Genomic DNA, 15916 nt, shown 5'->3' with positions numbered 1-15916 from the left:
TCAGTTTCTGGGTTACTGCACGCACTGAATGACATTTTTTCTTCTCGACTTCGCAGCATTAAGCAGGGTGATTAGGTATGTTAGAAAAATGACGGTCAGAGACGCTTATTCTTGTTTAGGTGACTACAGTCCTGTGATTTTTGCAGCAACATGGACAGAGCCTTGGAGCTCCTGACTTCGGGGACTGCCTGTCTACAGTGTGGAATTCATAAAGTTGGTGCACAAATGGTTTGTGCTCCATAATGTTAAGAGCACCACTCTCCATTGAACAAGCGGAGATGCCTTGAGGATGCCATTTTACTCTGCAGAAGACGAGAGGTGTCCTAGTTTCGGCAGTGTTTATGCTGACTGTATTTTACTGATTTGTGGTTTGCAGTTGCCGCGGTGGCTCAGTGGTTATGGCGCTCGGCTGCTTGCACGAAAGACGCTGGTTCGATCCCGGCCGCGGCAGTTGAACTTCGCTGAAGGAGAAATTCTGGAGGCTCGTGTACTGTGCGATGTAAGTGCACGTTAAAGAACACCATGTGGTCGAAATCTCCGGAGCCCTTCACTACGGCGTCCCTCATAGCCTGAGTCGCTTTGGGACGTTAAACCCCCGTAAACCACAAACCAAACCATTTAATGGTTTGCGGGGATTAACACCCTAAAGTTACACAGGCTATAAGGGACGCCGTAGTGGAGGGCTGCAGATAAGTTTAAACATCTGAGGTTTAGCACATGTTGACGTGACACAATACACAGGCCTCTAGCATTTTGCCTAAATCAAGATGCACACGCCGTTGCCGGGACCACGTGACCAACTACGTGAGAAGCCACGGCGCCGCCACGTTGAAGGCTTGAAATGCTAGTGTAATGCAGCTATCCCTATAAGAAAACCGTTTTGCACGACGGGATTCGAACTGCCTTCCTTCCGTTCCGCAGCCGAGCGTGCTAACGACCACGCTACTTCCTACGAACGAATATGTAGTTCTCCCTTCGCGCCTTAGGCGGTACGGTCTGAGCTTCATGATTTTTCGTTCTTTCTCTCTGCCCACACTAATATATGTCTCCTTGTCTAGCGTACGGGCACGGGCAGAGGCAATTTATTTTTTGTTCCTTTTTTCGAGCGTGAGGCTTTAACAAAGGGCGTAATAATATACATTTCGCAAACTTTAAAGTCTCATCTTACAGTAATAATTTTACAACAGAAACATAGCAATTAAGGAAGCAATCAGTTTTGTCAAAAGTCACAATGAACGAAAGCATTATCTGATTTTAACTGATCGTTTATCAGTATTGACAATACTACATAACAATAATATTAATATTAATAATTTTATCCAAAACATCAGAGATAAACGTACAACGTACAAAATCTCTTTCACATATGTTAACGCCCATCGCGGCATTATTTCCAACGAAACAGCGGACAAATTAGCCAATAAAGCAAGAATACAAGACCTCTTAACAGAACATCCCGTAACTAAACAATTAAGAAAGATAAAATATATAAAGAGTAAAGTAAAAATGTAACTTAGTGTGCAACAAGAGGGCTTAGAAAGATTCTGTTAGCAATGGATTTCAAATGTTCCAAATGTACCAAAATACTTCCCAACTACGTACCTTTCTTCACAAGCCATAAGTGGTCACAGGCGCTTTCTCTTTTATTTAAAACGGTTTGGTATAGTAGACACTAGGGAGTGTATCTGTAAAAAACAAGCATTGACATTTGACCATTAGTCAAAAGAATGGAGTTGTATGAGAGAATAAATCACTGCACTTAACAAACTAATAAAGCGAGACATGATGAGACATAATCCCGAGTTAATAAAACATGCCAAAGCATTTAAAATATTTAAAGAAATTGTTCAAAGTATAAACGAAAAAATATACGGTGGTTTAGCTCTGGTTAAACCTGGAATGACGCGATAGCTGCAGATGGCCGAGTGGAACTTGGTCACGTGACCAACCACGTGACGAACCACGTGATCAGCCACGGCGCCGCACCGACGGCAGCTCCTCCGCATCACGTGACCAACCACGTGACAGCGTGGCGGCGCAGCCACAGGGTGGCGGCGCCTGCACTGCCATGCCGAAGGCTCGGAATGCTACCGTAATGTAGCTATCGCTACAAAATTGTTTCTAGTACCTGAACAATGACCTGGAATTCCGTGGCTAGACGGAAGGGACAGACCAAAATAGGAACTTCTCCATGACTGCTCTGATACGCTGTCAAACAGCATACTCGTCGTTGCCTGGACAGGCATGAGCACCTCTCCAAGGGCAACTGTTGCGCTAAGCTCCCTACGGGTTGATCGCATTGACCTTCACAGGCTCCCAAAGTTAGAGCCCTTCATTCAAAGCTCCGTACGCGTTGAGCGCACTGACCTTCAAGGGCTGCCAAAGGTCGAGCCCCTTATTCTGTCGGGTTCTAGCTGCTCTAAAGTGAGCCAATGAACGTTTCCTACAGTGCTCTCTTAGGGTTGAGCAAAGAAGATGACAGTCGGACCATGGCTATCTGAAGGCCTCCCAGCAGGTTGAGCATTAAACGTTGTTTTGCTCAAAGGCTCCATACGGGTTGAGCAAAGAAAAGGGAAAAAAGAGGGTAGACAAGGAGAGAACATATCGCAACTTTGGGTGGAGCAGAACTTCAGCAGTTAATTCTTCCAATCACCCCTGGCCTTACAGGGCATTATCACGGTATCATAACCCGCAATGCAGGCATGTTTCTTGGTCAGCGTAGAACTAACATATATTATTATTATTATTGGGAAATAAAATGAAAAGAGGAATTAAATATCTTGTCCCTTCTCCAAATAGTAGTAGTTAGCGCCCGAACTACTAATATACACTAAATAGTTCCCGTCCAATCATTTAAATTAGTCAAGTAAAAGACTTGAGCACGGATAAAGATAAAGAAGAATAGCAAAGACGAGAATACACAGGATATAAGAAGAAGAAACGAGAGCAAGAAACAACGAAGGACTGAGAAAAGTGGAAGGGAAAGGTTTATTGTCGGCCTATTCTTTTTCTCTCTTTGTTCATTATTATTACTTTTACTTTAATATTAATGGTATTTCTTATTATTTAGTTCTTCTTTTTGTTTTACTTTTCTTTTACTTTGCTGAACCTAAAAATATATTTATTACCCTTTCTTAATACTTCAGAGATAGCTTTCTAAAATAAGAATACTCTTTATTGCTTTTCCAAAAAACCATTACAGTTCATCTCTCCACATAAATGAAAGCATATATATATATATATATATATATATATATATATATATATATATATATATATATATTAGCAGACAAGTTAAAGGAAATGAGGGGCCCGTTTGACAAATTTATGAAGGGAGCCAACAGTCACCGAAACCAAGGTGCATAGGGGAACGTTAATTTTTTTTTTTTAATGTGTTATGCTTATCAGTGGGATAATATTACTTAGATTAATAAATCGCTTAAAGAAAATTACTGTTGGCTCCCTTCATATATATATATATATATATATATATATATATATATATATATATATATATATATATATATATATATATATATATATATATATATATATATATATATATATATATATATATATATATATATTAGTAGAATTGAACAAAAAGGAAAAGAAGCAATAAAGAATGACAATAGAGAATAAAGGCGCGAAAATATATGTAAGGCAAGGAAGATAAGAAACTAAGGTAAAGCAGCAGTAAATAATATTCCGCCAGACAGAAATTAACACTTGTTTTTCTTGAGTTGTGAGTTCTTACCGGATGTCGGAGCACACGGAAAGGCAAGGCAGATGCGAGTCAGCAGCTCGTTCATCCCAAGAGAGCCTCCGACTGAAACTGGGACAGCCACTGCAGCGGGGCACGGCTGGTACAGCTGCTGGATGTCCAGGATCCAAACTAGGAGGCAGCCACTTCAGCTACTGGCAAAGATGTCCAGTCCCAGCGATCAAGCAATATGAGAGAGAACAAGGAGAAGATTGAAGAAAAGACATTGACAGGTGAAAGCTTGTAATTGGAATAGAACTTTCTAACATTTATTATCAGGACACTATGACATGGAAGAATTGTAAGTCAAGATAAGCAAGAAAATCAATGTAATTAGCATGTTACTTCATTGGTAAAATAAAAACGACTGAGTAGGGCCGCCCCTTGACTGTGGTCGCTGCTGAGGGTAGATACCGCCCCCCTTATTTTTTTTCTGCTATGCTAAATTATTCTTTTTTCTAACGTTTTATTTTACAATGGTTTAAACCTCTTGTGTACTAGGCGGTGCGGGCTGGGCAGCATTATTTTTCTTTCCTTTTTTTTCGCTGGCCAAATTATTATGTGCTTAGTGTAAGTGGAAGCCCATTATACTTAGTGGCACGGGCAGGAACACTTTATTTTATCATTTTTCTATAGTCCTACAAAAATTTTTGTAAAGCGTAAGGGGTGCGGGCTAGGCAACATTGCTTTAACGCGATATCGTGAAGCAGCTCGTGTCGCAGAAAAGCCGGTGTCGTCGGCGTCGACCATGATCGAAAAATCTCTCCTTTTCCTCCTCGCAATGTACGCCACTGCCCCAACAGATGGCGCGCGACTGCAGCGCCTCCCGCTCGTCTCGTTCGGGCGCCGTGGGGCCGTGCGGGCACGCAGGAATCACGCGGCGAGCGGCGTACAACGCAGCGCACATCCGAAACGCGTTCACCACAAAGCTTGCGGCTTGCTGCCATTTCTTTCGGCGCCGAATTTATGCTGGCGTTCGTGGCGTCGGGTTTGTCGAGAATGATGTGCCGACGAACTACCACTGCAACTTGAGTCCCGCGCGTTTCGGCAAAGCGCTTGGCAGCGCTTTTATATGGTTTGCCGCTCCGCGCGTCCGTTTCATCGTACGTAGCAGAGCGATTTGTCTAACGGGCAAGGCGTCGCGCCGAACGGGCGATGGCGTTCCGTGGACTCCCTAGCAGCGCTGCAACATGCTGTGGCGTTCCACTCATAAAGGCCAAGCTTAAGCGTCGTCCAATTTTTTTACAGCGAACCTGTATACCTCTACTGTTCAAGGAAGTTTTCGTGACGTCGTAAGCATTAAACGCTACGGTGAAGAAAAACACGCTCGAAAATGCTCAGAGTTTTCAAGAAAGAAACCAGAATTTCTGTGAAGTCTAGTCAGCGCTTCACTAAATAGCACTTTAAATATTTCTGCATTTCATGCGCTGCGTAAATTTCTTGGTTAATTTTTATATACTGTGGGGAGACCGTCCGACGTGTTCCGATAAACATTAGGTCTTCAGCTTCTTCGATAGGGTTTAACGTCATTCGAAGCCCTCTTGTGAAGTGCCAACAACATAACGTACGATAACGGCGTCGGCATGGTTGGCTAAAAACAATAAAAGTGAAAAAAGAATTGCAGGACGCTTAAGCCTCGTCTTTAAGAGCGGGACGCGACAGAGTGTTGCACCGTTGCCAAGGGGTCCACGTAATGCCATCGTCCGTTCGGCGCGGCGGCTTGCCCGTTGGACAATTTAAAGAAAAGAAATGACGCCTGTCGCACATATCTTGGTGGAAACCCGAGCTGCGCCGTTAGGGAAGGAAAATGAAATTAAAATTGGTTTTAAGGAAAGGAAACGGCTCCTGTCTCACATATATCGGTGGAAACCCAAACTGCGTCATAAAGGAAGGAATATTTCCGACGCGCGGTGCCGACAATTACAACTACGCGTTCCCGTAAACATTAGGTCTGCAGCTGCTTCGAAAGGGGTTGACGTCATTCGAAGCCCTCCTGTGAAGTGCAAACCGCATAATGTATGATAACGGCGCCTGCAAACGATGCGAAGCACATTCCTTCTCCTCGCGTGTGTTTCTCGGTAAAGATTAATAATAATAATAATAATAATAATTGTTTTTTTTTTGGAAAAGAAACGGCGCATTATCTGTCTCATATATCGTTGGGCGCCTGAACCGCGCCGTGAGGGAAGGGATAAAGGAGGGAGAAAGTTTAAGGTTGCGTTTTCGTGTCTTTGTTATAAGCGAAAAACGCCAGGCTAAAAAATTGAAAGCGAACAACCAATCTCCTTTGAAATCAGGCATACAGCACATAGCTCAGGTACGTTTCACTTATCTCTGGTTTCACGTGCGTGAATTTTCAAGTGAAGTCGCAATGGGTATATGGGTGTCGTTTTACAGCTTCGATGTCCAACCACCTTCACAGCGTGGATTGAAACAACATTTTTTAATTTTTATTTCGATTTTTGTTTTTGTATTCTTTTATTTTCTATAATTTTTGTTTTGTTTTGTTCTGTTTTCTTAATTGCTGGTTTATTTCATGGCATATACGTTGCTTTAGAACGGTTTCTAATCAACTTTTATATTTTTTTATTTTCCGCGCTTGTTATGATTGACAGTTCGCGCACAAAACAGTCTACACCTTCCGTCTAAAGCTTCCGTCCCCAACCTCGGTCCAACCCACTAACGAGCCACGAAAGGCTTTCGCCTTAAAAAGGACGTGTACCCCCTCCCACGTATTGACGACGCTCTTGACTGTCAGCGCGATGACAACTTCTCCTCAAGGGATCTGCGATCCGGCTACTGCAGATTGCCGTAGATGAGCAGGACCGTTAGTAGACCGACTATGTAACCCATGATGGGCTTTATCAGTTCTAAGTGATGCCTTTTACCTGATTCAAAGCGCCAGCCACGTTCGAGCGCATAATGGACGCACTTTTGCGCGGTTTTCAGTACGTCACTTCCCTCTGTTATCTATACGACGTGGTTGTATTTTCGCCCTAATTTCCTCCCCACCTCGCTGACCTTTCTCAGAACCTTTCACTCTTTCGTCGTGCCGGCCTGAAGCTTAACTCTTCGATGTGCCGTTTTGCGCGACGTCAGATCACCATTTTGGGCCATGCTGTTGATTTCGCGGGGATCACCCAGATCCCGATAATATCCAGGCCTTCAAAGACTTTCCTCTTCCCGAATTCGCAACGATGTCCGGAGCTTCTTGGGGCTCTGCCTCTACTTCCCTCCATTTATTCAAGGCTTCGCTGAACTCGCCCGCCCCCTAACAGATCTTGTGAAGAAAGGCGCCCCCTTCTTCTGGGAACCTGACCAAGAACGCGCCTTTTCCACTTTGATCTTCAAGCTGACCACCACGCCAGCGTTGGCGCTCTTCGATTTTGCAGGCGCCACCGACGTCCATACTGACGGCAGTGATTGCAGCATCGGCGCTGTGCTCTCTGCCCAATAGCGCAATTAATCCATTACAGAACGCGAGTGCTTAGTCCTTGTATGAGAAGTTGGGAAATTCCGTCCCTATTTATATGGCCGCCCTTTTACGGTTACCACCAACCAACATGAGCTGTGCTGGCTCTCTTCTCTGAAAGACCCTACATACCGGCTTGATGGTTGGGAATTGCGTCTGCAAGAATACGATTACACCGTGATCTGAAATGAATGAAATCCCTTATTTGCCATCAAATACAAATGGGATGTGTAGACAAAAAGCTCTCCTTGGACAGTTTACGGGTCCACAATCCTTATTTCGGCAGAGTGGTCAAATCACACATGCAAACAAATTCTTCATACCCAAAAATATGCATACATATTTAATATGATGCAATTATAATACCCACAATACAACTGTAAACGAAAACAACAGCGGAACTCATTGCTACAAATGAAAAAGAAACAGCAAGGCTAGACAAAATTACTTAGAAACCAAATACATCTGCCGGAAGTCTTTGTAAGATGACGTGAATAGATCAAAACGGACCGAACAATAAAAATTTAAAAGCGTTGGTAAAGTGTTCTTAAGGCACTGTTTCCCGTAATTTGAACGTGGCATCGGTACTGACCAATCCTCAAAGTGTCTTGCAATGTAACTTGGAGTTATGCCTGAAATTGGGGTAGGTTACGTATATTGTTGATATTTCTGCGGATTTCCTGTTTTTATGCATGACTCATGCGGTATCTATAGAGATTGCAAGCTGAAATAACACCAGAGTTCTTAAAGAAAATTGATTTGGAAGCCGTATAAGAAGCTTTATATGTGTGTCGGAGGTACTTTTCTCTAACAGGTGGATGTGTTCTATATTAGTAGACGTGAGTTCTTGACGAAATTTCAATTGACGTACAGTCTAGAGACAAGCAGATCAATGGCATTACCAATATAGATAAAATAGTTAAAATATACTATTATAAAGAGTTCTTTAAATGATGAGTATCACATAACAAAGCGTCAGTTCGGTTATGAGAGGCGCAGTAGTGGAGGGTTGCGGTGTAATAGACCACCTGGGGTTCTTTACCATGCGCTGACATTGAACGGCACATAGGCGTTTTTCTTTTTTTCCTGCAATAAAATATGCCGGCTTCAGCTTATTTTGTTGAAATCACCATCAGAACTCTAAAACCGCTGAATGGAGGAAAACATTTAGAGTTTTAATGATGAAGCCAGTGGTGTGGACGAAGTTGACAGCTCACGTACATGTAACGAAGAAGGAAGTAAAGAAGGGTTCGCACGTGCAAAACGAGAAAAGCGGCCTGTAAGGATTAGGTAACTGCACATTTGTAAACGACGGTTTGGAAACTGCGCTAAAAAACATTTACCACTCTGTAAACGCTGTGCCTTACTACCTCGAGAACACCATAATCTTGGGAAAATAACAAATCACCTCGATGCTTGCGAAAGAGACCGTCAATGAATTCCAGAATCACATACCGATAAGCGCAATGTTTGTTGCTTGCAAGTTATTTAATGATGATGGCAACGGTTTAATGTCCAACGCAACTCAGGCTATAAGGGACGCCGTAGTGGAGACCTGCGGATAATTTCGAACCCCTGGGTTTTTTCCACTTTCGCTTACTTTGCACACTACGAAAGAATTTCGCATTTCGCCTCCATCGGAATGCGATAGCCACGGCCGGGATCGAACTTGCGTTGTTAGGGTCAGCAGCCGAGCATCATAACCACTAAGCCATAGCCTAGGCGGTATCTCGGAACGGAAAGCTGATTCAATGAAGTCGGTTAAACTTGGATGGATTTTTGCATATTTTACTGAACTGGCACATTACGTTTTGGTTTTTTAACGGGAAGGTTTGGAATTCTGTAGCGGACTACTGTTATATTGCTCCTTGCTTTAGTGTTGCATGCGCTGCTTGTGCTTCCTTTTCGCGTAAGCATCGTGCGTTCGATGCATCGGGTGAGGCCGATACAAGCCCGGCGATGCCCTGATATCTTTGCGGGAAGCATAGAGCTGGCAGTTTCACAAATAGGCTACCAGAGCGCGTCGTCCTCCGCTACCGAAGACGAATAGCAGTAATGTATTACGCGAAAAACGACAGTGTTTAGATTAAAGACATAAATCTAGTATGCATATGTATCCAGCGAGTTCTTCAGCGTGTAAGCATGGAAGTATACGCACGCAGAAGCGCCAAAGCTGAACTCTATTTTCAGTATTCGAAGGAATTTTTTCTCTTAACTGATGCATCTTGGGCGTTTCAAGTGGTGTTTGTTTATGGACACTGTGCAATCGAGTACTTCGAGTAGTGTTTGTTCGTGAATGCAGTGACGTGGAGAGCTTCAAGCAATGCTTATTTACGAACGCTGTGCGTTCTAGTACTTTTTTTATTCGAGAAGTGTGTCAAGAGGCATAAGTTGAGAAAGGCAGAATAGGATGTACAAGATAGTTAAAAAAAAGGAATAAAGTCCAATTTCGCTGAGGCAGTTGCAGAATTTGCTGTTGCAGTGATTGTCTATTCTAGTACTTCAAGTAGCCTTTGTTCCTGAACGCTGTGTCGTCATGTGTCAACGAAATGTTGGAATAACTGAATTTTGGGAACTTTTCCACGAAACCAAATCTAATTTTTGAAGACTGCTATCGTCATTCGTACTTGTAAACTTAAGTGAACATGTTAGATTAATCAGAATTAGTTTCCGATAAAGTTCTATAACAGCTACTCGATGTAGTTTTTAACTTGTAGCTTAATTACCACAAATGCGAACATTAGATCCTGTCTTTTGGTCTGAAGAAAGCCAAAATGCTAAGTTCTTCCAGCCACTGCCTTTCACGTGCTTTGTTTTATCGACCTAAAAATTAAATCACTGGTTAGACATTCCAAATTCGAGTGTGTTCTATTGTTGCCTCAGCACAGGAGGCGCCTCTGCTGCACCCTCGTGTCAGCTTTCACTACGTTATGGAGGCTAGAATGAATGCATTGGGCTCACTCATGCAATATCTGAGCCTTATTATATGAAACGCTTTTTAGGGCTGATATTTCAAAATGAAAGTCAGGCTTACATATCCGGTCCTTATATCTACTTCCAGCTTTTCGGGCAATGCTCAGGAGCTGGGCCTTACTTCCGTTTTCAGAATAATTTAGAGAACACTGTACGGCTATATAATTTGCAATGTTATTTCACACTGTCTCTAGTGGTTTCGTCATTTTATATTTCATTTTACAATAGCGCCTCCGCCCTTCATAACTGCTTTCTACTTGAATATTTAGAGTAAGTTATCACTTTTCGTGTTCCGTGGCATACAAATTGGACCCTCCCTATGTCAACAATTTAAATTATGATTCCTTTAGCAGGAGAAAAAATTGAAGGTCTCCAGCAATTACCGTTTTCTGAGGGGCATATTTACGTCTGTGTTGATTTCTTCATGTACAATGCACGTGTGAGAAGCTGATGTCCACCAATTTGGGACAAAAGTTTCGAGAACTGGAAAATTGTAAGACATATTTAGATTAAATTTAAGATAATGGTCCAATCTTCAGACATGTAGCAAAATATTTCATTTCAAACGTTTCCATCGGTTGCATCGAACAGTGAAGACTTCCATAGGGAACCAAAGGGGGTGGCTTTTGACGATAGCAAAAACGTTAATAAAACCAATTCGAGACTGCCGCCGGTTGATCGACAGATATGTTGATTGTTATACAGAAATCTTACATTATACGAAAAAACTACGTTCATAAATGGTTTCCCGTTCCAAAATGTTTTTGTCCAGGATTGCTGGGTATGTATAACCGTTAGAAAACAGTTGCTCGCTTGGTAAGCTTCTCGAGTGCACTGGTCGTTTACTGTTCGCTGTTTTTGGCTATGTGCCCTAACTGTTGCGGAATAATGGCATGTTGGTAGCGCCACACGAAACACACAGGGGCAAGTGGAAAGATCAACATGAACAGGCCCGAGCCCATGCTCGTTCGTAAAAGGTCAAAGTAGCAGGTCACCAACCAGTCCGATCAATAATTCTTACCCACTGAAAATCAGGCCTTTTTCCCGCTGCCTGCTTGTATGGAAAAGGAGTGAGATTTTACTACGATAGTGCTGCGGCATGCGGGGCACAGCAAGGCACCGCAGTGTTTACGTCAAGAGAAGTTCAGCGTTCGGACGGAGGAGAAATTCCGCTCGGTTTTTTATTTTTCATTCCCATGTGTTGACAAAGTATTCCAACTGCTGCCTGGATATTTGCCGGCAAGCAGTGCTTCCCACATTGGTTTTGCCATATATCTTGGAAGGGAAACAGCAAGCTTTTCTGCATTTTAAACTCCTTTTTGGCCTCAGGGCCTGACGCCAGAGAAACAAATGCTTCTCTAGAATTTTGTGGCAGAAATGCCCGACTGCAGTCAGCTTTAGAACTCATATTAGGGCCAGATGAAGCGCTTCTTGTATCCGTAGCCTCCGTGCCCTAGATTTCCGTATCCCCCTCCTAGGCCGGAATTGGCAGGGATGCCACCGCCTCCGTGGAGCTTGTTCACGTGGTGCACTGATCTGACAAGGAATGCTGGCCCTGCGACAACTTTGGTGAAAGTCGGACCTCCGCGAAGAAGCGCTACGCTGCTTCCGACGCCAACACCGCTCACGCCGTAGCCTACGCCGTAGCCACCGCCGTAGCCGAGACCATAGCCTCCAGTGAGGCCCCCAGCAATTGAAACGGCCAGCGCTGCGGAGAAGACGAGAGCGAATACCTGCGCCCAGCGCCACATAGGGATGCATTAAAGGGTGAATTCGCATATCCATACAATTCTCAGGAAAAACCTCAGAACTATTTGATTACAAAATATGCACTTCGAGACATTGTCTGCCTTATTCTTTTGATGGCGAAAGTTTTAGTTGGACAAACATTACGCAAGGTAGAACTCGCGTCTGCTATTGTTGGAAAAGAAGCTTTTCAAGCGTGCACGTTGAACTTCATTCACAATTTCTCCTACGCATGTTTGTACAATGTGCTGATAATAACGATTATTACTATTTTCCTGTATTACACACATCAACCAAAAAGGCACAACGTCCAATGCGAGGTAAAGTGACAAAATGCACTAGAAGATGCAAGCCGGCAGCGAAAGTAACTATGTTTGACTCGCCACAAAAAATTGTTTACCATCAGGTAACCATAATTATTTCTGGGGTCATCGTTACCACCACCGAATGAATGAAAGCATTGCCGCACTCGTAAGTCTGATGTTGATTAGAGAAAACGCAGTGAATAATCGCTGATAAATTCAGAGCAGTGTAAACGGGCGTGCCACGTGACCTATGTTGTTCACACTGGCGGCTGATAATAATCGTACAAACATTCAAAATGCGCGAATAATTTTAGCAAGCTATGTTTTTCTGGACCAGAAATGTGTTTTAAAACAATGATCATCAACGTCCTCAGCCAAACTTCACCCACTACAAGGGCGAAGGTTTCTCCCATATCTCGTCTATTAACCCTTGTTTGTGCCTGGTACGGCCACCTTCTCCCTGCAAGCTTTCTAATATCTTCCGACTCCTTGATCACGCACCCGCCACGTGCATCGCTTGCCTTCACTTGGAATCCACTCCATTACCGTTGACGACCATCGGTTCTCGTGCCTTCACACTACTTGCCCTGCCCATGGTAATTTTTTCTCTCGATTTCAAATAGAACATTATTAATTAGCGTTTCGTTCCTGCCACACTATGCTTCCTGGCAGTATGTTAACGTTACTCCTATCATATTCCTTTCCATAGCTCACTGCGCTGTCATCATGTGACATTTAATCCTTTTTGTTAGCCTACACATTTCTAGTCCACAGGTTAGTATCCGAAGTATGCAGCTCTTGTGTAGTTCCCTGCTATTCATCCCCTGCCTAAATTCATGTGTACAATACGTGCGCCGATTCAAATGCGATTTTTTTCCTGAAGGAAATTATAGCGCTGTGTGTTCTGCAGACAGAACGACTTTCTAATATTGGACATGCAATGGTGCGGTATATAGCAATGCGAGGGTCAATTTTTTTAACCGCTGTCACGTATTTCTCATCCAAAAATTCATTTTAGTACCTCCATCATCTACTTCTCTCTCTTTTTTAGTTTCTGGTGTCTTTAGTATCTCGAGTCTAGAGAACTGACTCACCAAAGCCAACCTTTGCTACAATTCTCTCCAAGGTAATAGGAACAATTGCTTTTCTGCCTTGGAAATATTCCTAACAGCGTGACAGACACTTACGCCTTATACACCATCTTCAGATTAACCATTACAACTCCTATACTTACCAGTGCGTTCATATTCGCTACTGACTTGGCAACTCGGGTGCTACTAAGGAGAGCCGGCGATCACTTGTAGCCGCGTGGGTCGACCACCCTCTTATATACCAGTCGCCCGTGCTGCGAAGTGTCCAAATGTCAACTATATCCAGAAGTCGGGCGCGTGACCCGCCTACCAGAATGATATAAAAAAAAAAACATTAGTCCTTTGCTACTTCCGCGTAAAAGTACGCCGTGTATCAGATTAATCAGCCAGAAAAAGTGAGATTTCTACAGCCGACAGCTGCATAGAATACTCAAGCGCAGTACGACAGATGCCTATAAAGTCTGTGCTACGGATCACGTTTCGTAAAACCTTACGGAAGACACGCGCGAGATCGCGCACCCGATAGTGCACGTCGCACGAACCGCCGGAGGCGCCAGGAGCTGGGACACGGGTGTGTGAATATTCTCACGTGCCGGTGACGATACATAGGCCGGAAGGCCAAGCGATCGTAGGATTTCCAAAAGCCAACTGTTTGCGGAGTGGATTTGCGCTAACAAATAATTCGTCAGAGATTATAGCTATGGAGGCGCTTCTTGTCGCAGGTCCATAATCACCAAGAGTGGCACCAGCGCTCCATTCGCTGACCGAAACCAGAGTTCATAGTCATTCGCTCTCCATACAGTGCAAAATTGCGTGCGCGTGTCTACGATTCTTTGCGGGAGATCAAATTATATATATATATATATATATATATATATATATATATATATATATATATATATATATATATATATATATATATATATATATATATATATATATATATATATATATATATATATATATATATATATATATATAAAGCGTAGGTTCCATACTTGGCCTGGCGAGTAAAAACAATATAGCAGCACCCAAAAGGATAGGACTGCGTAAGCAGCGAAAAATAAACAACGCTGACGAGACACCAAACATATCGAATTCTCGCCGCATCACTCGTTTCAAAAATATCCCTTCACCTCTGGCCGAGAGCTAAATGTACAGCGCAATCAAATGAAACGGGAAAGAATGTAGTTGAGTCAATAAGTTGGCACAGTCAAAGTTTCAAATGAACGACCAGCACAGTTTCTTCGCCTGCTGGGCGTAGCTCGATGTTGCCACTTAAAAAAATGATGATGACCTATAGCTCTTCTAGGCCAGGATATACATAGCGAAAGCGCGGCGACATCTGTTCGGAAGAGTTAATATATGAAAGGCGCGCATTCACTACATGCGCCTTTATTCATCACTAAACCTTGAGCCGTCATGGCGGACTGGTAGCTTCTTCGCCTGAACCGCCAAAGGCCCTGGTTAGATTCCCAATCTGGAAACAGGTTTTTTTGTTGTTGTTCAGTGAGTGCGCGGGTATTCTAGTGGCTCCCGCCACCGACCATGTGGTTGGTCACGTGGGGCGGAGCAGCTGCCGGCGGCGCGGCGCCGTGGCTGGTCACGTGGTTTGTCACGCGGTTGGTCACTTCAGAAGTCACGTGGTTGGCCACGTGGTGCGGCGGGACCACGGTGGGTTTGCGAACATGGTGATAGTGCGAGTACTGCGAAACTTCGGGTTCGTGGCCAATGTAGCTTTTGCTACAAAACAGTTTAGACTAGTCCAGTTCACCGAGCCGCTAAATCATAATTCAGGGCCGAAAATTACCTCGTGTTTCAGCGAAGGTGAATCAAAATTTTTGAAAATAAGCTTTTTCAGCTATGAAGGCGGCTTCTGCGGCACAATATTACCTGCTTTGGAGGACCTCAAAATGCATGTAAATAATGTTAACTAGTTAGGCACTTGACTAATTTCGGATAATTAACTTTTTAAATATAACAGTAGGCTACTGGTGGCAATTAGAGACTTGAAGCCGGCCGTTAGTAAAAGCGATATCAGTTTTTAAAATTTCGAAAACGCGATTACCATCACCGCTGTTACTTGAAAATTTTGGCTCTTTTAACCACTTACGTGAACTGGAAATGTTGCTTTGCCTGCATGATTTTCAAAAGCGCATGTATTTCGCCACGGTGTAGCCATATTTTGTCGATCCACAGGGCCGAGGATAATCATGTTTTCGAAATTATAAAAACTGATATCGCTATCAGTAACTACCAGCGACAAGGTTCTAATTGCAACCAGAAACCTAACTGGTATAGTTAAAAACTTAATGATCAGAAATTGGTTGAGCGGCTAACTGGTTAAAATTATTTACATGTTTTCTGATGTCCGCCAACGCAGGTATTATTGTGCCGCAGAAGCCGCCTTCATACCCCAGGAAATATATTTATAAATATTCTGGCTTACGATCGCCGAAACACCTGGTATAACTTGAGAGCGGAAGCCACCGACGGGCTATTGAATGTCTTTTTGGCAACATTGCATAAGAATATACATGCTCAAGAATAGAACGGCGCACGCTAA

General features: G+C 43.3%; 1 protein-coding gene across 1 annotated transcript; it reads right to left on the bottom strand.

Moving 5' to 3' along the window:
• Positions 1-11495: 11495 nt before the first annotated feature.
• Positions 11496-13539, bottom strand: LOC144119292 (uncharacterized). Its single transcript, XM_077651954.1, has 2 exons — positions 13494-13539; positions 11496-11941 (listed from the first exon to the last, which is right to left on the bottom strand). Exons 1-2 carry the CDS (start codon positions 13503-13505, stop codon positions 11618-11620), a joined length of 336 nt encoding a protein of 111 aa, XP_077508080.1. The 5' UTR covers positions 13506-13539; the 3' UTR covers positions 11496-11617.
• Positions 13540-15916: the final 2377 nt, after the last annotated feature.

Source organism: Amblyomma americanum, chromosome 2 (assembly GCF_052857255.1).
Source record: "Amblyomma americanum isolate KBUSLIRL-KWMA chromosome 2, ASM5285725v1, whole genome shotgun sequence".
In the NCBI taxonomy this organism is placed as follows: Eukaryota; Metazoa; Arthropoda; class Arachnida; order Ixodida; family Ixodidae; genus Amblyomma; species Amblyomma americanum.
Note: the sequence above shows the minus strand (reverse complement) of the source record. Positions and strands in the feature narration are given on the sequence as shown.